This window comes from Orbicella faveolata, unplaced genomic scaffold (genome assembly GCF_042242905.1).
Source record: "Orbicella faveolata isolate gen_17 unplaced genomic scaffold, um_ofav_v1 contig_24, whole genome shotgun sequence".
Classification (NCBI taxonomy): domain Eukaryota; kingdom Metazoa; phylum Cnidaria; class Anthozoa; order Scleractinia; family Merulinidae; genus Orbicella; species Orbicella faveolata.
The window spans coordinates 28,450,189-28,478,012 of record NW_028301552.1 but is presented as its reverse complement, the minus strand read 5'-3'; the positions used below and the strand labels follow the sequence as shown (position 1 = coordinate 28,478,012).

Sequence of the window (27,824 nt, the reverse complement as noted above, 5' to 3'; positions counted from 1 at the left end):
ACATGATGATGTTCTCAGAACTAATCACTCTTAGGGAAGACTTGTGTTTCTCTATATTATACTCCATGGATAGAAGCACTCTCCTAAAATAGCTGTTTGCCTTACCAGCTTAATCATTTTCTGATCTCATGGCAGGACTTAATTAACAAATATTTTCAACTTTCGAGTTACAGATGTACAGATGACATCAAAATGTGCTATCTCAAAAGTGGCCTCGATTGAATAATACAGATATTCCACATTACTATTAGACATCACCATATCCACCCCATAGAGAATGTGGGTACAGCTCATTGCAAGGGGCTGGCCATAGAGCAGATAGATATCTCGATTTATCCTTCTCAAACCTTTATTATACCATATAACTTTATCAAAAGAAGTGATAAATATAACATCATCATCATCTACAGGCTGTTTATCATAAGGAGCTCTTCTTACCCACTTCAACTAATTAATAATTCAATCGTGCAGTGTTTTTTAATTAGCATAGATTTGTTACGATTATTTTATTTCTTAGTTTTCTCCTTAGTGTTAGTTTCAATTGAGAAGATATATCAAGCACTCAAGACCGTGTTTGACCAAATTGCCCAACACTTCAAGGTGTTTTGTTTTTGATATATTACCAGTGCAATTAAGGATTTACAATACAAATGATATTTAAAACTTCTCACAAAATTGCACAGGGAAGTATAATAATTTTAATTTTCAAATATGTTTTCTTCAGCTTCCAAGTTGTCTGAGGTAAACATGCATCACCCCAAATTGAAACTGAAAGTTCAAACTACAGAACAGCCCAAACACCATTGAGTTTAATTTTCCAAATTCTGAAGGCTAGCTACAAGTAAACTTTGAAAAAACAGTTCCTACAGTGTAAATTTACTCACTCCTCTTCTAAACTTCTGATTGGCTAATATCTGCGTTAGTATTTAAACCCCTGCCAAAAGCAGTACAAAAATGGTTTCTATGGAAACACAGCAAAAGACCCGACAGATCTTTGTTACAAAGTAAAAATCTGTGCACAAATGTATACCCTGTCAGAATCTCATAAGGGGTTTGAAATATGGAACAAATATCCATTGATTCAGGCTACAAGCCACCATATTGGGACACACGCACATCACTCTTGGCCAATAAATGTGACTTGTCAGCAACACATAAGCGTGATGCACAATAATGTTTTGGGCAGTGCTTTTCTTTCTTTCAATATTCCACATTTCAATACTGTTATGAGCTTCCAGTTATATACCATACAATAATAAATTATACTAAGTTAGTTAAAATGACAAGTAAAAGACAATTCCAACATCAAGAATTTTGAATGACAAATTAAGAACATCAAAAATCAGTAAACGTTATTGAAAGGTATGTAAATTTAACTTTAAACAATAAATAGTTTAAGCAAAAATCAAGTTTTGGGTTATTTTGGCTAATTTGTGTCATGCAAGCAATTACGTTCATATCAACTAACAACACAGAATAACAAGGATGCCTAAGCAATTTGTGCCTCACACTCTCCCCCGTAAATGCAATGCAAGTCCATTGCAGGTAAGGCACTGTGAAAGCGACATTCCAAACATTCCAAACGCTAGAGGCTCCCAGACATCTGGGTATCAACCTTTCAGACACTGTTCTAAATTCAATAGAACCACTCTTAATGTTAGTGAAAAAGCAATGTCTCAAAGTTAGACACAACTACTGTACAAGTTCAATAACTACACAAACAAACAGTCCCAAGTTCCAATTTACATGCCTTCTATCTAAATATGACCAGCATTTTCATAGGCAGTATAAGAACACGAAACACATCACCTACGGTGGCTTCAAAGGGACATCAATAAATCAAACATAATTTTCTGCAAGTTTGACTTTGACTTCGACTTTGAGTTGGAGTTGGAGCTCGAGTTGGAGTTGGAGTTGGAGTTGGAGTTGGAGTTGGAGTTGGAGTTGGAGTTCAAGTACAAGTTCGAGTTCGGGTACAGATTTGTACTGTTGAAAACAAGAGATTATGACAGGCCCACACGGTGGTATCTACAATGGGAGACAAAAGTGTTGAGACACTTGGCAGTAAAATTCGATTTTTGAGTGTCTTGGACACATTTCCCCCCCCCCCCCCTTCCCCCCCAAACAATGTTGATTTTTTTCCATTTCTTGAACTGCACAGACAACAGCACCTACACAACATTGAATTGGGGGACTGGGGCTATCAGAGAATCAATGCTAGATGCAAATAAAATGGAACAAGTGCTTAAATATCGCAAAGCGTTGTTTCCTAGCAGTGTCTCAACTACTTTTGTCACCCATTGTAGTTTGATTTAACATGGAATGGACGCGGTTCTTTGTTTTGACCATGAAATATGTATTGAAGGTGCATTCTTCTTGCAAACTGTTCAAAATCTTGCATGAGTTGATGCCTGATTTTTGCCTTGTTTGTCACGGGTGTTGGGATAAATTTGAGACCCTTTGATATCACGCTGACTTGGTTGTCAGTAAGTTGGTGGCTTGAAAAATTTTTTAGAAATTTTTCATTAGTCTCCCTTTCTGTGGTTAGATGCCTGTTTGTGGTGTTTTTTTGGCACATTCTACGCTTTTGGTTTTTGGATAGGCAATGGCTCTTAAAATGGTTTGTGTTGGTTGCTGATGGTTCAGAGATGTACTTTCCACATGTTTATTTGTGTTAATTACATGTGTTGACACAATATTTGTGAGGTCTATGATCCTTTTCTCCAATTTGGCTAGTTCTACATCGTCGTTGTTTACAATGTTTGACCCCGATTGCGACTCAAAATGACTCTGCCTATTTACATCAGTACGTCTTTGAGACGAAAGTGTAGGCCTAGTCTTAAGTTTGTTTCTAAGGCTGTCAAGCCTTCGTTTATGGAAGCGTGTGAGGGCGTTAACAAGTGCCTGTTTGGCAGTTTGTTTAATGTCCTTATTTCCTTTTGGAAAGCACTATCAGGTGCGATATTGGCGCGAGCGGAGTACTGCAATGATTTCGGACATGTCCAATTTTTCAAATGTCTTTCCAGTTTAACGATAGAATTTTCTATTTTGACAATTTTGCCTCCATTGATTGATGGTCCATATATTTTCATTTTGTCCCTCTTTTTTTCTGGCTACTTCTGCTCTGGCGGGTTGTTCTCGTTGGTGTCACGAGCTGGTGGTCTGGGTTGTGATGGTGGAGGTGAATCTTCATGAAGCATCATTTGGTTTCTCCTTCATGTGTTCTTCGGTGTCTGCTGGAGGACAGTAAGAAGGTGTTTTTGGGGTTGTTTAATCGACATCCTTGTCACCAGATGTACTTGGACCGAGATATAGCAATAACTCGTTGTCTGACATCATAGTTGTTTCAGCAGGACCGCTCAGTTTTGATTCTTGACGTATCTCTTAAGCTGTTGTTTGAAGCGTGACAACTTTACGTTCAGTGTTACTCAGGGAATAGTGGAGAAGTTTGAAAAACGTGAATATTGAAAAACATGAAGATCGTGGGAACAAACTCCAACTCGACTAGCATTCCAACTCCAACTCAAAGTCAAGCTCAAAGTCAAGCTCAAACTCAAACTTGCAGAAAATTATGTTTGATTTATTGATGTCCCTTTGAAGCCACCGTACGTGACAAAATATTTACCATACACTATTTCACAAATAAATTATTTTTTAACCCAGTGGTAACATATAAATTTATGTGAATAATTGCAGTAAAGCTGTACACTATTTGTTGTATTTGTATAGATAATCAGATGATTTCCAGTACAATTTGGAATAAATAACCACAAGTAAATTTTTCCAAGGCTAATACACTCATTAATTAAAGCAATTAATTTAGTTAATATTTGTAGTTTCTAAAAAAATTATTCCAAATTGCATGAGAATAATCATGCAATGACTTGTTAATAGTACACTTGAAAAAGAGCCTATGAAGCCTTTGGCTGTACATGAACTGATCATTAAGGCAGCGTGCAGTGCCTATCTTTGGAAATTTCCAAAAAAAACCTTCTGAAAATGTTTGAGAGTCTTCAGCAATCTTCAGGCGATCTTTGGCAATCTTAAGATGATCTTCAGAGCTGTTCAGAAATCTTTGGAAGGGTTTGGCTGATCTTCCCAGGTGTTCAAAAATGTTCAGATGATATTTGTAAATTTTCGAAGGCTTTGGGTGATCTTTGGGAGAGTTTGGAAATCATGTAATTATCTCTTCAGCTACATATAGCTTTGGAAGACCTTAAGTACAAATTTTGACTACCTTTAACCCTTTGATCCCCAAGGATGCATATACATGTCACGTGTTTATACATATAATAGCTTATTCAGCAAAACTTAGGCCCATTTAGCATCATGGCAGCCAAGAAAACCGATTTAATGGTTAAAAATGGCATTTATTGGTGAAAATTTGGTAGTCAAAGGGTTAAAGAAAAGCACAAGTTTTCTAAAAACTTTCTTTTTTCTCCATAATTTTGTCCAATTGACCTATCTTAGTCTCTAGCGAACAAAATTTTCAGCAAAACTTAGGCCCATTTAGCGTCATGGCAGCCAAAAAACTGATTTAGCAATAATATTAAAAACTGCATTTTTTGGTGAAAATTTGGTAGTCAAAGGGTTAAACTACTGGAGATGATCATTTGCCATTTTTAAGTGTCTTTGTATTAATCTTGTTACTTGCACACAGATTACAACTTTGCACTCATAGCCAATCAGGATGAAATAATATTTTTCAAGTGTATTATTAACTAAGTTATTCATCGGTTGAGAATATGAGTTTGACAAAGCCATCTTCACCTTCCAAGGGCTGGGCACAGAATGGACAAATGGCCTGAAAAGCGTCACATCCATGGGGGATGGGTACCTGCTGCCAAAACCTACATGACCAGGAAGACTATATTCAATAACAGTTCTCCTCACCGGGCAACAGGTGCTTACCATTTATCAGAATAAACTGGTTGGGATGATAACTGAATAATTTCAAGGGTTTTTCCAAAATCAGCAATCCAACCAAGCAAGATGGCACTTAAAATACTATTTGATTTCCTGTTATTGCTAATTTTGGCTGATGAGAGACTGAAATTAGAAAATGTAGCAAATGGTAAGGAAATTTTAGCATTCCGTTCCATATGGAAAAAGAGGACTACTTCTGGAGGAAGTCTACAATTTCTGAACGGATTTTCCGTAATTTCCATTTGACTTTCAACTGACATTTCTGGGTTTTTCTGGCTAAATGGTAAGCACCCAACATTTTTAGCTAGCTTTTTTTATTTTTGTTAGCTGTTTGCCAGCTTCATACAAAGCCCAAATCTACCCTGTTCACAAGACTTCTGAAATTGGACTCAAAATACTCTGTAGGACCTCTTGTTACTAACTCTGGGCAAATATTCCAAACTGGATATCAACAAATCAGAGGTCTGTAGACTGAGCTACAAACTGGGGGAAAGATTGTTTGAATTCGTACCTTACTGTTTCTTCAGAACAAACATGTCCACATGGTACAAAAGCATGTGTTGCTGCGGGTTCTCCTTGGTAGAATGCCGGCTCTCTTCCAAGGCTCAATGGAACATAACTGCTGGCCTGATTTTAACAACAATCAATATTAAGACGGATTCTGCTCAAAGTTTGAGCAATAAGTGCAAAATGTTTTACTAAAAATCTCCTCACAGCAGCGGGTCACTGGGTCAGCTTGAGAGCTTAAGTCTCCATAAGTTCTCTTTATCTTTATCTTTATTCAAAATGTTACCATGCTATGAGATTTTTTGATAACTTAGTTTTTGCCATTATTGCTCAAATGTTCTGTGGAAATCATCTTAAGTAACACTGAAGTAAATAGGGCACTAGCTGTGACACAGTTTTGCTACTTAGTGGCATCCATCACATCACAGTTACTATTATCTCAGCTACTGTAACCATGTGGTTATTTCCAAGCTCTTTGTGAAATTCTGTTAGCTGAAGCCAAGAAAGCCGGTGGCTATCAACTAAGGAGTTCTACTGACGAAACTAGAATTGAAAGGCCGTATGCAAGAACGTCCCCTAGATTTTTCAGCCATTATTGAAAGTGGTTAAAACTAGCTGAATTTTGGCCTGTGGGCTTCGTTTCACCTGAGAAACATTGCTCTGACGTTTTTTTCGCTGGGTTGCTTTTCGTTCTCGAGAAATAACGTATGCAAAAAAGGCACACAGGTTGGAAAAACCGAGTGGTTTATTGCATACGCAATATTTCGAGAACGAAGCGAACTTTAGCGCGAAAACTACAGGACATTGCTTAACATACCTGAACGAAACTACATGCGAAATTTGGAGCATTTTCGACAAAGTTCACTTTTGATTAAAATACCTGACGCCCTTTTCCTGCCGAGTCCTTCAAATAAACAAAGCCGGGTCTTTGTTATGATGAACAGAGCCGATCCTTTGTTATAATAGCCAAGCCAAGCCTTTGTTATAAGTCGAAGTCTCACCTCGGTTTATTATAATAACAGATCAGCCCGCCGTGACCGCAAAGGACTTTGATTTTACTTAGAAACCAGCAAAATGTCAATTTCACGCAGCCTATATAAGCTCAAATTTGTTGATTTCAGGTCAAAAGTGCTTAAAATGTTGACTCATGTTAATGCGTGAAGACAACGATATTGATTTCTCTTAGAAAGCAGCAAAATGTCAATTTTACGCAACGTAAAAGCTCAAAAATGTCGATTTTAGGTCAAAAAAGGTTTAAATGTTGATTTCATGTTAACCCATGACAATAGGGATGTTGATTTCACTTAGAAAACAGCAAAATGTTAATTTCACGCAGCGTATAAACTCAAAAATGTTGATTTCAGGTCTAAATAGGTAAAAATGCTGATTTCACGTTAACGCGTGACACGAAGGATGTTGATTTCACTTAGAAAACAGCAAAATGTTAATTTCACGCAGCGTATAAGCTCAAAAATGTTAATTTCAGGTCTAAATAGGTAAAAATGCTGATTTCACATTAACGCGTGACGGCAAGGATATTGATTTCACTTAGAAAACAGCAAATTGTTAATTTCACGCAACGTATAAGCTCAAAAATGTTGATTTCAGGTCTAAATAGGTAAAAATGCTGATTTCACGTTAACGTGTGACGGCAAGGATGTTGATTTCACTTAGAAAACAGCAAAATGTTAATTTCACGCAACTTATGAGCTAAAAATTGTTAATTTCAGGTCTAAATAGGTAAAAATGTTGATTTCAGGTAATGCGTGACGGAAAGGATGTTGATTTCACTTAGAAAACAGCAAAATGTTAATTTCACGCAACGTATCAGCTCAAAAATGTTGATTTCAGGTTTAAATAGGTAAAATATGGCAGCCGGAAAATAGTGTTAACATCTGGAACTTACTTTGGTTATCTGGGACAATGATTATCTGCACCGAACAAATAAACATCAAATAAGCACTTTTGCGAATACAGCAACGTCTTAAATGCCTAAAAATTACGAGATGATTACATGAAGAGGCTAGTCATAAAAGGGGATAAGTGACGATTTTGGTTGCTTTTCTTTTTTCTTGCTCCAAATTAGCTGAATTTTTGCCTGTGGTCTTCAATGTAATAGAAAAACGTGGTTCTGTATTTTTTGTCGCTGGTTTTTGCTTTGTTTTCCAGTTAAAACGTAGGCAAAAAACTTGGCTTTTCCTAGCCATGTCTTTAGGAGTTTATTTGTTGAACAGCAAACAGGCAGACGGTTTATAGTGTATGAAGTCAAAACCAAATCCCACAGCATATAGAGCGGAAATCTGGGAACGGATTGTTTACACCGGTTATTGTGACGCGAACACAACGTGAATCGATCAAGCGTCAAACGAAATGCCATCAAACAAAAAAGAGATGTGCCGCATTAGAGCTCTGTCAACTAATATCTTAAGCATTGTTTTAAAGTACCTTGCATGCCTGCCTGGTGGTTGAGAGGCATCATAAAGCCTCGATAAACACGTAAGTCATCAGCACGTTTTAAAGAATCAAAACGTGTTCTGAAACTTCGAAGGCAGCTGATATACCGTAATCGTGTTATTGGCGTTCAAAGTCAGATTGAGCCAGGTAGCAAAGTCCAAGAGCATTTCTTGCCCAAGAAAAATACCCTCTGGTGAGTTGTGGCCCATTTGCCAAGCATTCCTAGCGTCAAAGTTTGGAAAGCGAGAACTGGTTTTAGAGTGATAAAATTTGTCTTGTATTGACCGCCATGTTTTCCCGCGCACGAGGTGTAAAGACCCTTCCCGGCATGCATTGCGATTACATTCTGCAGACATTTCTCGAACTGGTAACTAGATTTAAACATAATAATGGCTAGCAAGTGGTGATCGATTGTAACAGATCTGTGATCCAGTTTGCATTGATTTTATTTCAAATCGGCATGATTTGTAGTGTTTTGAGCTTCTGGGATCAGGTGACATGCAGATGTATGGAGACCCGTACGTTGCGCAAAGGGTTAATCTGTTAATCTGTCAGCCCTATTTATAGAGCGTTTTCACGTGGAGTCATCAAATTCTTAAATCCAAAACTAAACAGCCACCAAAGTTGTTATCCTCATCAGACATAAGAGGTACCAGCGCATTTTGAACTTGGAAGTTATGGCGGTGCGTGACATAAAGCTACGATCGCGTTTGTCGAAAACTATGTTTTATCTCGTGATTTTTTAGCCATTTAAGACGTTGCCGTATTTGGAAAAGTGCTTACTGAAATGTTTATTTGTTTCATTTTATTTTTATTTACACCTTTTTTCGACCTGAAATCAACATTTTTGAGCTTATACGTTGCATGAAATTACCATTTTCAGGAGCCCATCATGGGCTCCTACCATTTTGCTGTTTTCTAAGTGAAACCAACATCCTTGCCGTCACGCGCTAACGTCAAATCAACATTTTAACCTATTTAGACTTGAAATCAACATCATTGAGCTTATGCGCTGCGTAAAATTGACATTTTGCTGGTTTCTAAGTGAAACCAACATCCTTGCCGTCACACGTTAACGTGAAATCAACATTTAAACCTTTTTTGACCTAAAATCAACATTTTTGAGCTTATGCGCTGCGTGAAATTGACATTTTGCTGGTTTCTAAGTGAAACCAACATCCTTGCCGTCACACGTTAACGTCAAATCAACATTTAAACCTTTTTTGACCTAAAATCAACATTTTTGAGCTTATGCGCTGCGTGAAATTGACATTTTGCTGGTTTCTAAGTGAAACCAACATCCTTGCCGTCACGCGTTAACGTGAAATCAACATTTAAACCTTTTTTTGACCTAAAATCAACATTTTTGAGCTTATACGTTGCGTGGAATTGACATTTTGCTGGTTTCTAAGAGAAATCAACCTCCTTGCCGTCACGCGTTAACGTGAAATCAACATTTTAACCTATTTAGACCTGAAATCAACATCATTAAGCTTATGCGTTGCATGAAATTGACATTTTGCTGGTTTCTAAGTGAAATCAACCTCCTTGCCATCACGCGTTAACATGAAATCAACATTTAAACCTTTTTTGACCTAAAATTAACATTTTTGAGCTTATACGTTGCGTGAAATTGACATTTTGCTGCTTTCTAAGTGAGATCAAAGTCCTTGCGGTCGCGGCGGACCGATCCTTTGTTATGATAAACCGAGGCGAGACTTTGACTTATAACAAAGGCTTGGCTTGGTTATTATAACCAAGGATCGGCTCTGTTTATCATAACAAAGGCCCGGCTTCGTTTATTTGTAGCCTCGGTGGGAAAAGGGCGTTAGGTATTTTAATCAAAAGTGAACTTTGTCGAAAACGCTCCAAATTTCGCATAGAGTTTTGTTTAGGTATGTTTAGCAATGTCCCATAGTTTTTCCGCTAAACTTTGCTTCATTTTCAGGATATTGCGTATGCAAAAAACCACTCGGTTTTCCTAGCGGCGTCGTTATAAAGCGAAGCAAAAACCAGCGGCAAAAATACAGGAACACGTTTTTCTATTACATTGAAGACCACATGCAAAAATTCAGCTAATTTGGAGCAAGAAAAAAGAAAAGCAACCAAAATCGTCACTTATCCCCTTTTATGACTAACTTCTTCACATATCTTTCGACAAACGCAATCATAGCTTTATGTCACGCACCGCCTAACAGATTAACAAATTAACCCTTCTGCACAACGTACGGGTCTCCATACATCTGCATGTCCGCTGATCCCAGAAGTTCAAAACGCTACAAATCATGCTGATATGAAATAAAATCAACGCAACCTGGATCACAGATCTATGTTACAATCGATCGCTACTTGTTGGCCATTATTATCTTTAAATGAAAAAAGCCGAAACAATCTAGTTACCAGTTCGAGAAACGTGAGCAGAACGTGATCGCAATGCATGCCGGGAAGGGTCTTTACACCTCGTGCGCGGGAAAACATGGTGGTCGATACAAGACAAATTTTATCACTCTAAAACCAGTTCTCGCTTTCCAAACTTTGACGCTAGCAACACTTGGCAAATGGGCCACAACTCACCAGAGGTATTTTCTTGGGCAAGAACTGCTCTTGGACTTTGCTGCCTGGCTCGATCTGACTTCGAACGCCAATAACACGATTACGGTATATCAGCTACCTTCGAAGTTTCAGAACACATTTGATTCTTTAAAACGTGCTGATGACTTACGGATTTATCGAGGCTTTATGATGCCTCTCAACCACCAGGCAGGCATACAAGGTACTTTAACACACTGCTTAAGATATTAGTTGACAGAGCTCTAATGCGGCACATCCCTTTTTTCTTCAATGGTATTTTGTTTGCCGCTCGATCGATTCACGTGTTGTGTTAACTTTACGTCACAATAGCCGATGTAAACAATCTCTTCCCAGACTTCCGCTCTATATACTATTTTCCTTTGACTTTAAGACAGCTAAGATTCAGTGGAATACACTATAAACAGTCTGCCTGTTTGCTGTTCAACAAAATAATAAGGTTTCTTTCGTTTTTTGTTCAACAAAAGATCTCCAAAAGATGCCGCTTGGAAAACTGAGTTTTTTGCATACGTTATTTCTCGAGAACGAAGAGCGCCCCAGCCAAAAAAAATTCAGAGCAATGTTTCTCAGGTAAAACGAAGCCTACATGCCAAAATTCAGCTATTTTTGAACACTTCCAAAATGGCCAAAAAATCTAGGGGACGTTCTTGCATGCGGCCTTTCAATTGTAGTCACATATGTAACTGTGTGTGTAAAACAAATGCAAATGAGGTTGTTCCTCATTGATATGATATGATGTGAAACATTAGTATGAAAGTCTATAACCAGCATCTGGACTGGAGATGCCAAGTGATTCATCCATGTTAGTGTTAATCTATGGCTTGATTCTGCAGCATGGAGATACATGGTTTATTGCTAAACCCTCCTAGATGGGATGCTGGTGCACTACAGGTACCCCCCCCCCCCCCCCCCGCCCAACCCCTGGCATTTTGTCTGAGGCTGCCCTAACAATTTCACAGCTTTCATTTATCTTTCTTTATTAAGAGAGGTACTGTGAGAGTGAGGTGCAAGAACACAACACAATGACTCTGGCCAGGGTTTGAACCCATGTCCCTTGATCTGGAGCACAATGGGCACCCTACAGGTAGACCATGAGGTGACCACAGCTCCAAAAGTTCTTCTTTGGAGGATTCTGGTTATCGAAAAAGATGATAGCTCTCCTACATACCTGTAAACAGACTGGACATGTCCTTTTATCAGCAGCATTCCTCTCAGGTGAATTCCATGTGTGAAGACCATGCACATGGCCGCACTTGAGATATACATACGGCTGAGCACTGGCCACACTGCTGGCAGGCTGCTACAAATAAAAATAAAACATGGCTAGGAAAAAATATTGAACAATAAATTCTGGTATAATAGGGATGCTGTACAGATATTCAAGATCACCATAAGTTTTCAATCAAGCACCAATTGAAGAAGCTAGTCATAAAAGGGGATAAGTGACGATTTTGGTCGCTTTTCTTTTTTTTTTGCTCCAATTAGCTGAATTTTTGCATGTGGTCTTCAATGTAATAGAAAAACGTGGTCCTGTATTTTTGCCACTGGTTTTTGCTTCACTTTATAAAGACACCACTAGGAAAACCGATTGGTTTTTTGCATATGCAATACCCCGAAAATGAGGCAAAGTTTAGCAGAAAAACTACGGGACATTGCTTAACATACCTAAACAAAACTGCATGCGAAATTTGGAGCGTTTTCGACAAAGTTCACTTTTGAGAAAAATACCCAACGCCCTTTTTCAGCCAAGCCCTTCAGATAAACGAAGCCAGGGCCTTTGTTCTGATAAGCCGAGCCGATCCTCTGTTATATTAAACCGAAGCAAGCCTTTGTTATTGGTCAAAGTCTCACCTCAGTTTATTATAACAAAGGATCGGCTCGGTTTATTATAACAAAGCCCGGTTTCGTTTATGTGGAAAATGGGCATTAGGTATTTTGCTCAAAAGTGAACTTTGTCAAAAAAGCTTCAAATTTTGCATGCATTATTTTTTAGGTGCATTAAACAATGTTTTGTATGTGTTTTTGCTGAGGTTTGCATCGTTTCTGAGACATTACGTATGCAAAAAACTTATATTTGTTGCCACGTCAGTGCACAACCACAAAGATGTTCATTTCACTTAAAATACAGCAAAATGTTGATTTTTCTTGCAATGCGTTACCTTAAAAATATATTAATTTCAGCTCAAAAACAGTTAAAAGGTTGATTTGATGTTAATGCGTGACAGCAAGGATCTTGATTTCACTTAGAAACCAGCAAAATGTCAATTTCACGCAGCGCATAAGCTCAATGACGTTGATTTCAGGTCTAAATAGGTTAAAATGTTGATTTGACGCAAACATGTGACCGCAAGGATGTTAATTTCACTTAGAAAACAGCAAAATGGTAATTCCACGCAACACATAAGCTCAATGATGTCGATTTCAGGTCTAAATAGGTTCAAATGTTGATTTGACATTAACGCATGACGGTAAGGATGTTGGTTTCACTTAGAAAACAGCAAAATGGCAGGAGGCCATGATGGGCTCCTGAAAATGGTAATTTCATGCAACGTATAAACTCAAAAATGTTAATTTCAGGTCCAAAAAGGCGTAAATAAAAATAAAACAAAACAAATAAAAGCATTTCAATAAGCACTTTTCCAAATATGGCAACGTCTTAAATGGCTAAAAATCACGAGATAAATACATAGTTTTTGACAAACACAATCGTAGCTTTATGTCACACACTGCCATAACTTCGAAGTTCAAAATGCACTGGTACTTCTTATGCCTGGTGAGGATAACAACTTTGGTGGCTGTTTAGTTTTGGATTTAAGAATTTGATGACTTCACGTGAAAACGCTCTATAAATAGGGCTGACAGATTAACAGATTAACCCTTCTGCGTAACGTAACGTAACGAAGCCGGGCCTTTGTTATGATAAACAGAGCCGATCCTCTGTTATAATAACCAAGCCAAGCCTTTGTTATAAGTTGAAGTTTCACCTCGGTTTATCATAACAAAGGATCGGTCCGCCGCGACCGCAAGGACTTTGATCTCACTTAGAAAGCAGCAAAATGTCAATTTCACGCAACTTATAAGCTCAAAAATGTTAATTTTAGGTCAAAAAAGGTTTAAATGTTGATTTCACGTTAACACGTGGCGGCAAGGAGGTTGATTTCACTTAGAAACCAGCAAAATGTCAATTTCACGCAACGCATAAGCTTAATGATGTTGATTTCAGGTCTAAATAGGTTAAAATGTTGATTTCACGTTAACGCGTGACGGCAAGGAGGTTGATTTCTCTTAGAAACCAGCAAAATGTCAATTCCACGCAACGTATAAGCTCAAAAATGTTGATTTTAGTTCAAAAAAGGTTTAAATGTTGATTTCACGTTAACGCGTGACTGCAAGGATGTTGGTTTCACTTAGAAACCAGCAAAATGTCAATTTTACGCAGCGCATAAGCTCAATGATGTTGATTTCAGGTCTAAATAGGTTAAAATGTTGATTTGACGTTAACGTGTGACGGCAAGGATGTTGGTTTCACTTAGAAACCAGCAAAATGTCGATTTCACGCAGCGCATAAGCTCAATGATGTTGATTTCAAGTCTAAATAGGTTAAAATGTTGATTTCGCGTTAACGCGTGACGGCAAGGATGCTAATTTCACTTAGAAACCAGCAAAATGTCAATTTCACGCAGCGCATAAGCTCAATGATGTTGATTTCAAGTCTACATAGGTTAAAATGTTGATTTGATGTTAACGCGTGACGGCAAGGATGTTGGTTTCACTTAGAAAACAGCAAAATGGTAGGAGCCCATGATGGGCTCCTGAAAATGGTAATTTCACGCAACGTATAAGCTCAAAAATGTTGATTTCAGGTCAAAAAAAGGTGTAAATAAAAATAAAATGAAACAAATAAACATTTCAATAAGCACTTTTCCAAATACAGCAATGTCTTAAATGGCTAAAAAATCACGAGATAAAACATAGTTTTCAACAAACGCGATCATAGCTTTATGTCACGCACCGCCATAACTTCCAAGTTCAAAATGCGCTGGTACCTCTTATGTCTGATGAGGATAACAACTTTGGTGGCTGTTTAGTTTTGGATTTAAGAATTTGATGACTCCACATGAAAACGCTCTATAAATAGGGCTGACAGATTAACAGATTAACCCTTCTGCACAACGTACGGGTCTCCATACATCTGCATGTCACCTGATGCCGAAAGCTCAAAACACTACAAATCATGCCGATTTGAAATAAAATCAACGCAAACTGGATCACAGATCTGTTACAATCGATCACCACTTGCTGGCCATTATTATGTTTAAATCGGGAAGGATCTTTACACCTCATGCACGGGAAAACATGGTGGTCGATACAAGACAAATTTTATAAGTCTAAAACCAGTTCTTGCTTTCCAATTTTTGATGCTAGCAACACTTGGCAAATGGACTTTGCTGCCTGGCTCGATCTGACTTCGAACGCCAACAACACGATTACGGTATATCAGCTGACTTCGAAGTTTCAGAACACATTTTGATTCTTTAAAACATGCTGATGACTTACGGGTTTATCAAGGCTTTATGATGCCTCTCAACCACCAGGCAGGCATACAAGGTACTTTAAAACAATGCTTAAGGGCCCATTAACCGATTCATGCATGCGCTCACGTGCAATGCTAAGGAGGTGAAATTTCACTTCCGGTTACTTACGTCAGCCTGAGCACGGAAAATAATAACAACTCAAAAGCTTGCAAATTCGCTTACATTTTAGATGAGAAAAAGAGAAAAACTTCCTCTGTGTGGCTTTGTTTGATCTACCGAAGTGCGCTGGTAGTGTAAATTGCGTACGCGCTGATAGGGTAACTTCCAATAGATATCGGGCGCACTTCCGGTTTCTTTAAATGCTAAAGGAAACATGGTTTTTCATTAAATCAAGCCTTTTTTGACGAATTTCGATTAAACCCAACTTTGGAAACATAGCTATGCATTCCCTTTTCGAAAACATGCTTTTTTCAGAAAATTACGAATTTTTCAATGTTTTGAAATGCTCTCAAAATCTCTCAAAAAGTTTTTTTGCATAGGTTTTAACTCGAAAACAAAGCAAAAACCAGCGACAAAAATACAGAACCACGTTTTTCTATTACATTGAAGACCACATGCAAAAATTCAGCTAATCTGGAGCAAAAAAAAGAAGAGCAACCAAAATCGTCACTTATCCCCTTTTGTGACTAGCTTCTTGAATTGAGCAAACCATAAACAGATGTAATAAAATTTGCATTTTCCCAATGACTGCAGTGTTGGAAACTAAATTTTAACAGCACTGGCCATTTGGGTAAGTGACTCTCAAAATCCACTTGCTCAGTGTTATTTTCAGAAAGATGCGTCCCCCCCACCACCACCCAAGCTTGCCATTTCGTTTTGAGCTTTCTTGTTCTGGTCCATTATAGGATCACAGACTGATTTTACTGTCTTATCTTTGTTTCTATCATCAACTTTTGACACTCCTTGGAAATATTTCCACATTTCCATAGTGTTAACTGAAAAACAGCTATACAAACAGCTGGCACTACCAAATTCACATATTTCCCTAGAATCAAGAAATTGGAGTGCACAACTTGTCAGTATGTGGAAGACTTACGTTTTTCCCTTCAATGAAAAATTATACTAAAAGACCTTAAGGAAAACTACAATGGAGAAACTTTAATTTTAAAAACAGCTTCTATCAATGAATCTTGGTGAGATTTATTTCTTAGTGAATAAACATCCTTATTCCTCTTGTGCACCATCTTCAATTCTCATGTACTAATAACTGCTGGCTCACCTAGAGACCAGCAGTATCACTCCATACACGTGCAACGGTTATGTAAATTATCACTGCGAGGAAGCCATAATGTATTTTGTCTATTTATGAAACACTAAGTTTTGTTTTGTTGGCAAATTAGTTGAGCATCTCGAAAGATAGAAAAGGTTAAAAAAAAGCACTGGTAAGTTTTTGTTTAGAGATAGCTTATTTCCAACACTGGACTGTTACTAATAAAACATTTTCATTTGGCTGAGTACATCTGATTGTAAAACTGGACATTTGCAGCTTGTTTTGTTACAGTTCATCCTGGTTTCATGAGATACAGTATTGAATAGAAGAGTCTTTCAAGTTTACCAGATGCTTAAGCCAACAATATGCGGCAGTGCTCCTTTAGTATAGCATTTCAATGAATGCTGATTGGTTTCATTGTCAGTTTTAGTCTCTTTAGTTCTCTTGTTGCCTTCAGTTGTATTTAGTTGTACCTAGTTGTATATTAATAATTCGTGTAAACATGACCCGCCTAGATTAGCTCAGCTATCCGCGGGCATGCTATAATTGTAATTTTAATTTGAAAACAAAAATACAAATGTATGTAAATGTATGTTTCACGAGTTTCCACTATACAAGACAACAACCTTAGCAGTAATCTTACCTCTAACTGACTGGGGAACCTCAATGTTGTTAGACCAACAGGACATTGTGGTCTAGATGCATTCAGTCCCTCCCTCATTTTGTCAATGGTTTCCAAAGTCTGCGAATCAGGACAAATGTGGCTGTCAATCATTCAAAACCTTACTTCAAGCTACCTAAGAAGTCCCATATTAGTAATGCTAAGTAATTATTGTGTGCTGTTATTGTTTCCTTTAAGTCCACAAATTATCATTAATTTTATGGTACAGAACACAGATTTAACAATCCAATTTTTCATCATACGTCTTATTAACCAACTACAAGGACCAAACCAAAAGAATAGCAGGCCTAGGTCATACAGAAAAGACTGAGGGTCGATATTCTCCCAATGAGTCCATGTAAGCTTGGTTGTTACAAAATTTTAAATGGGGTGCAGCTAGAGGTGGCAATTCCTGGTGCTGACCAAAAGGATTACAGCCTCTGGGGATGACCATGTGCTGGACAGTAAGTAAGATAAACTGGGACATCCAAAATGAAGCAACTTGCACCGTACCAGTAAAACCTGAATTTCCCTTCTTTGAATGTCCCTCTGCATGACTAATTTTATACCATGTGACCTGGCCTAATTACAGCATATGAAGTGAGCTCAAGTACAGTCTAAAAGAAGTAGAATGAAAGAGAAAAAGAAAACATACTGCCATTTCCTTCAGTGCTTCAGCAGATCGCCAGAGCAGAACAGCTCCACAAAGATCAATCAATGATCCATCAAGCAGAACATTTGACTCATCCTCCACCTAACAAAAAACAAACAAAACAAGAACAAAACATTATCTCTTGAAAATACTGTCTAGATGTTTTGTTCCTTTTGGCTTCACAATCATCTATTGAAAAGTTAAGTATTGCAAGAGGGGCTCGTCAGGCTACGAAAGTTACTCTGGCTCAGCAATCCAAGCTATAGAAAACTTGTGAACAACGGTAAACTTACAGCAAGAAAGAAACAAAAACTCTTGTTACTTACAGTCTTTCCTCTCTCCGTAGTCGACCTTGTTTTGCGAAGTCCATATACATTACCACAAACTGATATTTCCCGCCATATTGTTGGCTGACAAGATGGGCCACCCTTGGGATTCATTAGAAGAACTCCATTTGTTGTTAAACCATCCATCATGTTTTCTTCATTTTGCCACTTTGGTGCTTTTTCCTGTCGAGGTCAAAATTTAAAGAACACTTTCTAACTCAAATCTGGACTAGGAATAACTTAAAATTTTCATGTTCATGAGCTAAGCTTAAAGAGCACACAAACCAAAAGACCCACACTGCTAGAGCTTACCTTATCTACTAGAGCTTATCTAGTTTATCAGTAAGAAATCTTATCATGATCACTTACCCCTAAAAATATATTACTAGATTTGTCAAACCCAGCAGCAAACACTCTGGCAGTGTGAGGTGGACTTCTATCAACAACAATCCTACAGGAGTATCTGGAAATGGTGCTTTTTTGTGTCTCTTGATTGACTTCAGCACGTTTGTTTCCAGGGACTGTGTCCATTACAATGAAGTCTATTTTAGAATCAGCTGAACGGCCGATCTGCCAAGAGCAAGAAGCAAACAAATTATACTTCCTGAAACTTGCCCACTGATTGTAAGGTTCTAGTATCAAGTCGAATTATCCAGGACAGTCAGATTTTAACCTTAATAAACTGGCATGTGATGTAATCCTGATTCCCATTAAGTGTTGTAGCAGTGACATTCAAATTGGATGGGAGGTCTTTCAAGGAATATTGCCTGCATCATTTTAAAGATCGGCACCTTGTGTGGGTAGAGAAATGTGTGCAGTCGTTTTAGATGCGAGTCCTGGTTTTGTGCCTTAGCCAAGAGGACCCAAGAGGGTCTAGGTGTAATGAATCGCGGCCATCCTCAAGTAAAACACTTGCAAGGGAGACATCTGAAACAGTGGGCCTCTTATGCTATCTTATAGTTGTCCATGCAAAAATTTACTCAAAATCATGCATAATTATGTAAATGTTTCAAATTCAACCAATCATTTCAGGTAGTGACGTCATCAGAAGGCATCATCATTTCAGACATCCCTCATCGAAGTGTATCAGCTGAAATTCAGGCTATGAAAACTTTAAAAAATGGCTAAACATCACAACATGTATGAAGTTTCATAGTTTCATACCTGAAACATATCAGTTGTAGGGTCTCTACTGTATTCAACAACAACTGCATTGCCGCGGGATAATGTGTATGATACACTGTGGGCCTCTGAATTAACAATCTGTTTGATTAACCACTCATTAGCATAATGTTCTTTGTGAAAATAAAACTTGTATTTACCTGCAATGGAGCTTGTCGCAAATGCTACAACTATGAAATAAACCCTTTTGCTGATGTTGTTCTCTTATGCAATTGCAATTGAGTGAACAAACAAATGAACAAACGAATGAACAAACAAACAAAGAAACAAACAGATGGACCAAAAAACAAAATAACTCCAAAGATGAACCATCAATTATTATTCAAAATTAATTTTACTTACAGCACTCCCACAAGATTGGCTGTTACTTAGCTAAGTCACCGAATAAAACAAAATTCCTAAAAAATTGGCAACCCTGTGGCACCCCTCAGGATATAAACATGCATTGATATTTCAAATGCGGTTCCAGAAAATACCCACAACTCTCCCCATGGGAGTCCCACAAACTTGGGGAGGTAAGCCTAGTTTCAGGAACAGAAATTTCCAGTGGCAAGGAGAACAAGGAGGGGAAGGGGACAAATGTAAACAATACTTTCCAGAGTAAGAAGATGAAGGTTAACTTCATTTTTTTTGTTTTCAAGATGGAGTCCCTTAAAGGTGTTGATTCCAGTGTTTCCATTACTGACAAAAGTTCTACATGTTGCCTTCACCTGCTGACGAGTTTAGGTGTTTAGGTGTGGCTATTTGTAGCATGTTAGTTTGCTGCAATTGGTGCATTTTAGACTCATTACTATTCCTGAACACAGTGAATAAATTTGCTGCTCTTGAACAGATCAGGGAATAAAATGAGAGAGCCACGTTCAACGAGAGCCATCAGGGTCAGTAACACAAGGTATTACAAAAAGAAAGGGAAAAATCTTAATATTCAAGGGAATTACATTGTACGGACAACCAAACTCCAGGTTAAAGGACCTTTGATTGTAACTGTGCTTAAAGTTGTTACAGCACTGTAAGTAAATAGTAGAGATAACTGTGACACAGTTATCATTTTGGGCATATTCTTTTTGCCTGTAAAACTTATATCAGAAACCAGGTGATTGATCTAAGAGAAATGATTTACAAGAAGATATCTCTAATCATGTAGTGAAAACTCTACGTGGTTGGGAAAGCCTGGACACCAATTAAAAAATCTTACATGATTGAATGGTAATGGGTATTTTCTGGAATCACACATGTGCGATTAATCTGCACACACCTGCATTCCAGTGTTTGAAGAAGCCAGGTGCAATTTGTAGGGTTGCACTCCTGAGGGGGATCCTTTCTTTCTCAAAATATATGAGCTTCGGTGACGACGCTTGAGTTCTCCTCCATCGGGTAGAGAACCATTGTAACTGACCAAGAATTACAAAACCACACACATTTACCACAAAATGTAAACAACACAGTCTTGAAAACGTTTATTCCGGAATGATGGATTCCTTCATTTAGAGACAGGGTTGATCAGACTTACCCAAGAACCACAAGCGCACCGTAAATACTGTCTTTTTCATCGTTATCACTGGATGTCATACCTACATCATCTACAGCTTTGAGTCGTTTAACTTTTGGTTGCCCATTTCTCCCCTCCTACAACAGAAAAACAAAACAGCAAAAGCAATTAACAATAAACTTTTGGCTGTTATTGTATCAACTATGGCAACCCCAACTACACCGTTCATACAAAGCACAAAGCATTGCAAATTATAAACATATTCCAATAAATTTTGCTATACAAACACTTGGCATGTAAATTCTCAACTGATTAAACAGTGATCCAAATCAGACATAAAATGAAATAAAATGAAATTGTTGCTAATAATTTCTCACATTTGAAGAGTCCCAGAAAAAATAATGTCAACAGCATCCCAAAATAACTAGAAAATAGAAAACTCTATGTCAAAACATTAGCTCGGGAAATTATGTCTAGATCTTTCTGTTCCCAAAAGCTCATAACAATTCACATCAGATGCATAAAGAACTGTGAATATCTTTAATAGCCAATAGCCAGTCACTAGAGTGAATTTTTTCAGTTGAAAGATATAATATTTTAATTTGCTGCCACAGATAACAAAATGCAACTCAAACAAAGAACAGATGTATATCATAAGTTTATTTATAGGAATCTCTGAGTTTGGTTATTTTGAACATCTGGTTTTCATCACATGAATTCATATCATTCTGCTCTACAGCCCTAGCTACAATCAACAACAGTTTGCAAAAAGTGTAAAAAAAATAATAACTGTGAGCTTGTTATAATCAGTTACATCTTCCTACTCTAAAAATTCATCTATAAGTCCAATATTATCACCAGGAATAATTATTAAGCGATGAAACTAGATCCACTAAGAAAAATTATAATTAGTAAATTAATCATTGATATACAAAATTTTGTACATGTCAACTGAGAAAAATAACCATGGACAATACTGCCACCATTGATGGTGGTATTTTGACAGGGGAAATTTAAGATTTTAAGATTCTTGGCAATATCAATAATAATTATTATTTCCACCTATTCCATGGTAAATGAAATGAAAATTAGATTTGGCATCTCGAAACATTTGTATCAGATTGTAGTTTATGACAGGGTTGACAAAATCTTGCATTTACAATAACAAGTTGCAGATGGAAACATATTTCAAACTTTTATAATACTCAGCTCCTGATTGTCGCAACTTTAACTGGTAATCAACTGACAATGCATAGTAAGACAAAAATGATTCACCTGTGAAATTCCCTCAGGACACTACTAGATCAGCTCATGCTTATTTTAAAATTTTCTTTCGATGGGAACCACAGTTCATCAATCTAACCATAAATTATTTTTGGAACTTTTACTTTTTTAGTGTAGCAATTAAAAATTTAAATACCCAGTTGTAAGTTCAAAGAAACTTTTTGTTCAGCAAGATATTACATGACAACCATGACACAAAAACCTTCATTCAATGTTATAATTAATGTTGCAATGTTCAAATTTCATGTACATACAGGCAAACATGCATACAAAACTGAATGAAAAGGAAAACCTATAACAACAATGGCAATAACATGTCTATTACTCTGAGCTTATCAGTCCCCAAATATCTAACAATGATGCAATTTGTGATAAATTGAAATAAATTCATTAATTATATTTATATTTATATCTTAAATATAAATTGTCAACATGGAACAAGGACGTGGGTAGTGTAGCCGCCAAAAAAAAAATATTTTTATGCTTAAGGATGACAAACAAACCAAACCAAACCAAACAAAATGTTGAGAAGAATTTAACACGAGTTTCCCCTTCCAGGTGGCTAGTATTGAGAACAACATGCTGTACAGAGATCACTTTTGCCATTAATGAAATTGATTAAATATAAGCAAATGATACAAAAGGCTCTAGGAGAGCAAGGAAACCTTTTAGCACACTACAAGTATTAATGATTATAGTGCAGATACTAAAAACTGGAAAAGATTGAAACAAATGGAACGGATTAAAACAGATGAAAAAATTCATAACTTGATCACTGTGTGGGCAAACAGCAATAACGACTAGATTAACATTTGTGCTGCAAAAACACGACATATAATACTCAAAAATAACCCTCTTTGTTAAATATGCAGGAAACCTCCATATCATTAACCAAATTTTGTAATTTTGGTTTTATCGTGCAAAATGCAAAAATAAAGAGACAAAATTTAATACAGTGTCTTTAAATTCTCATTTTTTAAACACACTGTGGATTTATGGAACGGCCTGCCTGTAGCCATCAGGACAATTGATCAAATTATCATGGTTTAGTAAGAAAGTGAATCAGTTTTATATAGTAAATATAAAAATATCAGTATTCTGTTTATATGTTATCTCAGGCAGTTTATTCTATATAAACTCAGATATCTCCTTTTTACATTTGTAAATATATTTAATTCTTTATTGTATTTTACTTTGATCATCTGTGTAATTGAATTTGAGTAAATAAATAGATAACATTTGTCCTCCAACATACTGCCTTATCATTTTGATTAAAATATAAAAAAGCAAGATGAACATTAAACTGTTTTTTGGGCTAAAACTAAATTGCAGTAATTGACAAGTATGACTTTTTCAAAAGGGTTTCAGTTGCCATAAAATTTAGCGAACACTAATAATTACCCAGCAATCAAAATTGGCAAAACTAAGTAAAAAGACTGTACACCAACCTATATATAGCTGTATTTATCAATGATTGCTACTAACAATCTAAGCCATTAACCCATTGATGCCTGTGCTGGCCGTAACCAGCCATGATGCGTGTTGGCCTTTGTTCCACTTCTAACATCATCACCTTTCACCAAAATTGGCATCATCTATGCTCAAGTTCTGCAGGAGGAAAAGATCTTTCCAATGATACCCAGATCAGACTGATCGGCTCAATGGAGCCTGAAATATCCACGAAAATGCTCAGAAATTTGAGTGAAAAACTTGGAGCAAATTTTCCTACGACTACAATTAGCTTCTCCATGGTAAAAATTGACTGTCTCGATGATGCTTTCTCACAAATTTTGGAACTGGAAGCAAGCCCAGTAGCAGGTCAATCGCTGTAGCAAAAAGATAAGAAAAGGAGAAACAGGAAAGGCGAAAAAAAAATTAAAGAAACCAAAAAGCCTAAAGACCTAGCTCACTTCAGTTCTTGTCCAAAGCTATCTCGAAGCTTTGATTTCTGCGCATGCCTGAGCAAAAATGCTGTAAAACACGATGCTAGTGGAAAGAAAGGCATGCTGTCATGTTGCAAATGCCTTTTTGAGTACACTGGAGCTAATTTGGCTCATATCCAGGCTGAAAATCTCCAAAATGTAAAAAAAAAATGCATTTTTGGCAAAAAGCTCCGGGAGTCAATGAGTTAAACAAGTGCAATAATTTACTCATGAACCTTTAAAATATTTAGACAGCAATTGAATAGCAATAGTACTGAAAAAGATAACAATAACAAGGCGATCAACCATAAAACTTGACATCAAACAATCAACAAGGCTATAATTTTCCACTGATCTTTCTAACAGCTGTCACTGTATGTTCCAGCCAATTATCAAGACACAATATCTTTATATAAAGATTGGACAGCATAAGTTGTTTTTAAAAGAAAAAACAGTTTTCCGCTGATCTTTTGCGAGTCATTTCTGTTCCTTTGTTTTTGGCTGAGCTTCTTATCAAGATCAATGTCATGATAATCTTGATTTCACAAATGGATGTGTCAAAAAGCAAATAAAGCGTGTAAATATCTGCCAAATAACATGAACATGATAAGTATTTGCAAAAGACGTTGCATGAGATCCACAGGTACTTTTCTCTTTATTACACTGTTGATGACAGACAAGCTTCTTAGACATCTGTCACACCACATCCTGTTAATGTCAGTGAGATTGTCTTCATTCTTTGAGGACATCTCAGCTTGAATTAGGATCAATGACTTTACATAAAGAACAATCAAGACTGTTGAAAGTTAATCAATAACTAGATCTATGAGCTTTATCTCTTCTTGAGATATAATAATCATGTCCTCCGTGTTAAAAATGTGTTAAAAAGGTCATTTAAAATTGCCCTAGACAACAAATTACTTCACTGGACAACTCGGAGACTGTGGACGCAAACACAACATTGTTCTTTTCTTTGTAATGTGTCCTCGGCTTTTAAAAACAAAATTGCTTCACTGTACTAATTTTTTCACCCACAGTTGAAATATAATCTTTCAGAATGAGGTCAAACCACACTGCTATCTAATTACCATCTCAATAAGCACTTGAGATTCGGCATAAAGATAAACGCTATCAAATAGCTCACACCACCCACAATGCATATAGTTAGTAAACAACACACACTTGTCAATTTCTACAATAAATTGTGCAAAATTCATCGTCAAAATCCGTAAAAAAAGTATAGAAGTATATACAATACAATGACAAATTCATGGGGTAATTCAATTCACTGACAATTTCTATCATTTGCAATCCAATCGACCAAATATTTTACACTAAAACCAAACGCCACTCGCTTGTGATTCAAATACACTTGCAAAAACTACGTATATATACATGTATGAAGAAATCCGGCAACCGTATGGAAAAATATTGGAAGAAGATATATAGAGACAATGTGTAGTTAAGGTCGTGTAAAGAAAATCCAATTTCCAGATTAAGTTAGAGGACGTATTAATGCAAAATAACTGATTGAACGTCTATGTAAAACTGCCAGCTTTGTATTACCAAATACCAACTAGAGGAATAAACATATGATACTATATCTCATTCACTGTGTGATCTACATACACTGTAAATGCCTATCCGTGGGTCGTCAAAGCATATAACCATTGCTCCTGATCAGCCTCCTAAGGTGTTTTTGATACATCGTAGAAATTAGGACAAAGAATTGATTGCAAAACAAAAGAACACGTGTTCACAAAAAATTTGGTTAGTTCCACAAATAGCCATGTCCGCAACAATGATTTCAGAGTTGATATTTGTTTGAAAAAAAAGATCCATTGCAGTGAATATAGAATTAAGATTTTAAGGAGAACTGTCAACAATGGCATGCCTTAATAGTACTTGAGGCATTTTTGTTTGAAACCACAAATACTCTACACAACGTGAATATAATCTTTGCGCAACGATGCGGCACAGCCATGTATGACATAAGCAGATTGCAGAATTTTTCACTAATATTGTATTTCCATTTCCATTATTGATAGTTTATGGTAAACAGGCTTACAAGAGTGCTATTTTGGCTAGCCTGATTGATATTCAGGCTAGCGAGAGTGCTATTTAGACCTAAATGTAGTCTGCAGTCTGCACATGTCATATATGGGCGGCACAGCTACTTCGGAAAATAATGCCACTGTTCAGTTGATAAAAGGAAGTGGATTAATTTATCAAACTGTGCGGTTATTTAACAATTATTCCATGAAACCGCGTTGGATATGAAGTGATAAATAACCAACGAGCGCGTAGCGCGAGTTGGTTATGATCACTTCATATCCAACAAGGTCGAATGGAATAATTGTTTTAGTATATTCTTAATCGGGTTTTTGCCGCCGATTTTTATTTCAACAATTTTACAGAGCGGAAAATTTTTAAACTTGGCGCACTGTTTTCCATATAAGGTAAAACTCCGACTAATGGCTCATAGTCGGAGTTTTTGAGCCAATCAGAGAGCTAGAAATGCAATAGTCGGAGCTGAGAATATACTAAAGGGTAAATAAACATCTACCAGCATCAGCCAATCACAACGTCACGATACATGGCATAGTAATTATACTGTGGGCTTGTAAAAGACGATGAAACCTTCAATGCTATTAAGGTGTTGAGGCAATAACTAAAGAAAGGGTACTCATATACTATTTGTTAAGTATATTTTTATATAACAATATGATTCACGAAAAATGCGCACATTTGCCCTGAATTTTAAGACGTCATCTGATTGGCTACAAAAGAATTTGAGGATGTGCATTAAAATTTGTTAATTTGTCTGTGCAGATAAATGTTTTTTTGGGCATTGAAATCTCTTGAACCAATTTACTTTATGATTCTACGTGTGCAGAATTTGAAAGCTGTTGGCACTTATGTAACATGATGTTTTCTCTTACAACTATAATTTGAAATTTGAAGTCATGATAAAACTTGTACAAACAAAAAAAGAACAATTATCTTCTACGTTTTGAGATGTGCAATGAAATTCTTCACTAGAACCTGACGAAACAGTAGTTTTGATTCATGACTAAAAATATGAATAAACGCTTCTTAAATGCTAATTTGTGCCAGATATATTTTAAGATGATGGCACCCTACGGTAAAGGATTCGACGAATTTCAACACATTACAGACCGTCTTTCTCATCTGTATATTGCGTTCTTAACAAAATATCGACAAGCTCACTGCAATTTAGATAAAATTTCAACTTCGAAGGCTACAAACAAAGATCATTGCGACCATTTAAAATTGCTTTTGTGAGAGGTAATTACTTTTCTTGCGCAAACAACACACGGCTATGCAGTTTTGGCGGCCACTGAACCACGGAAGGTCAGTTCTGTACTAAGCTTGTGTTTGACAAAACTAACCGAGTTTTCTGAATCTAATATATTACGTTTGAAACTATGTAAGGTAAGGGGCTAACTTAGGTAAAAATAAAATAAAATGCTTTCATTTTGAATAAAGAAAAAACGTGTTGAAACACGCTAAATACCGGAGTGAATCGAAAGTGACTTACTTCCAAGGGGTATTAAAGGCGACCGTTGTATTCTTCGTTGTAAATGAATCAACGAATAAAGAGAAAATATACACATTTTCTTACCCCATCAAGAGACTCTTCCGCAGTTTCTGTCATAGATCCACCGCCAATTCGTACTCTTCAGAGAGGAAATAACATGGTCTGTAAAAAGACCCGACACACACAAGGGACTCCCGAGGGATGAGTTCAGGCAAGTCCGGCACATGGAATTGGTTGATACTAGATGGGAGGGGAGGGGAGGGGGCTAACAATGGGAAGAGATGATATGCATTTTTGACAGGAGTTTTTGTCTCCAATATCTCGTTCATCGAAATTTTTTTACAAATATATGGATTAATTTCGTCACTTTTAGATGTACATAGAGAATTTGTTTGGTAAGCTGAAAATGTCTTTCCGCTATCCCATCCCCACCCCGCCAAGGTCTATATTGTCAGCTTCCCGCCT

At 36.9% G+C, this 27,824-nt stretch overlaps 1 protein-coding gene across 2 annotated transcripts; it reads right to left on the bottom strand.

Moving 5' to 3' along the window:
- Positions 1–331: 331 nt before the first annotated feature.
- LOC110064698 (E3 ubiquitin-protein ligase pellino homolog 1-like) lies at positions 332–27,580 on the bottom strand. 2 transcript variants are annotated; one of them, XM_089291914.1, is made up of 11 exons: positions 27,444–27,580; positions 20,613–20,728; positions 20,358–20,493; positions 19,085–19,183; positions 18,290–18,490; positions 17,921–18,103; positions 17,598–17,696; positions 16,925–17,023; positions 11,645–11,773; positions 5,438–5,553; positions 332–4,850 (listed from the first exon to the last, which is right to left on the bottom strand). In XM_089291914.1, exons 1-11 carry the CDS (start codon positions 27,474–27,476, stop codon positions 4,727–4,729), a joined length of 1,335 nt encoding a protein of 444 aa, XP_089148040.1. In that variant the 5' UTR covers positions 27,477–27,580; the 3' UTR covers positions 332–4,726. The 2 variants fall into 2 exon arrangements, with proteins under 2 accessions (XP_089148040.1, XP_089148039.1); XM_089291913.1 differs by having other exon boundaries at positions 11,645–11,776; positions 27,444–27,579.
- Between the last annotated feature and the right edge of the window lie 244 nt (positions 27,581–27,824).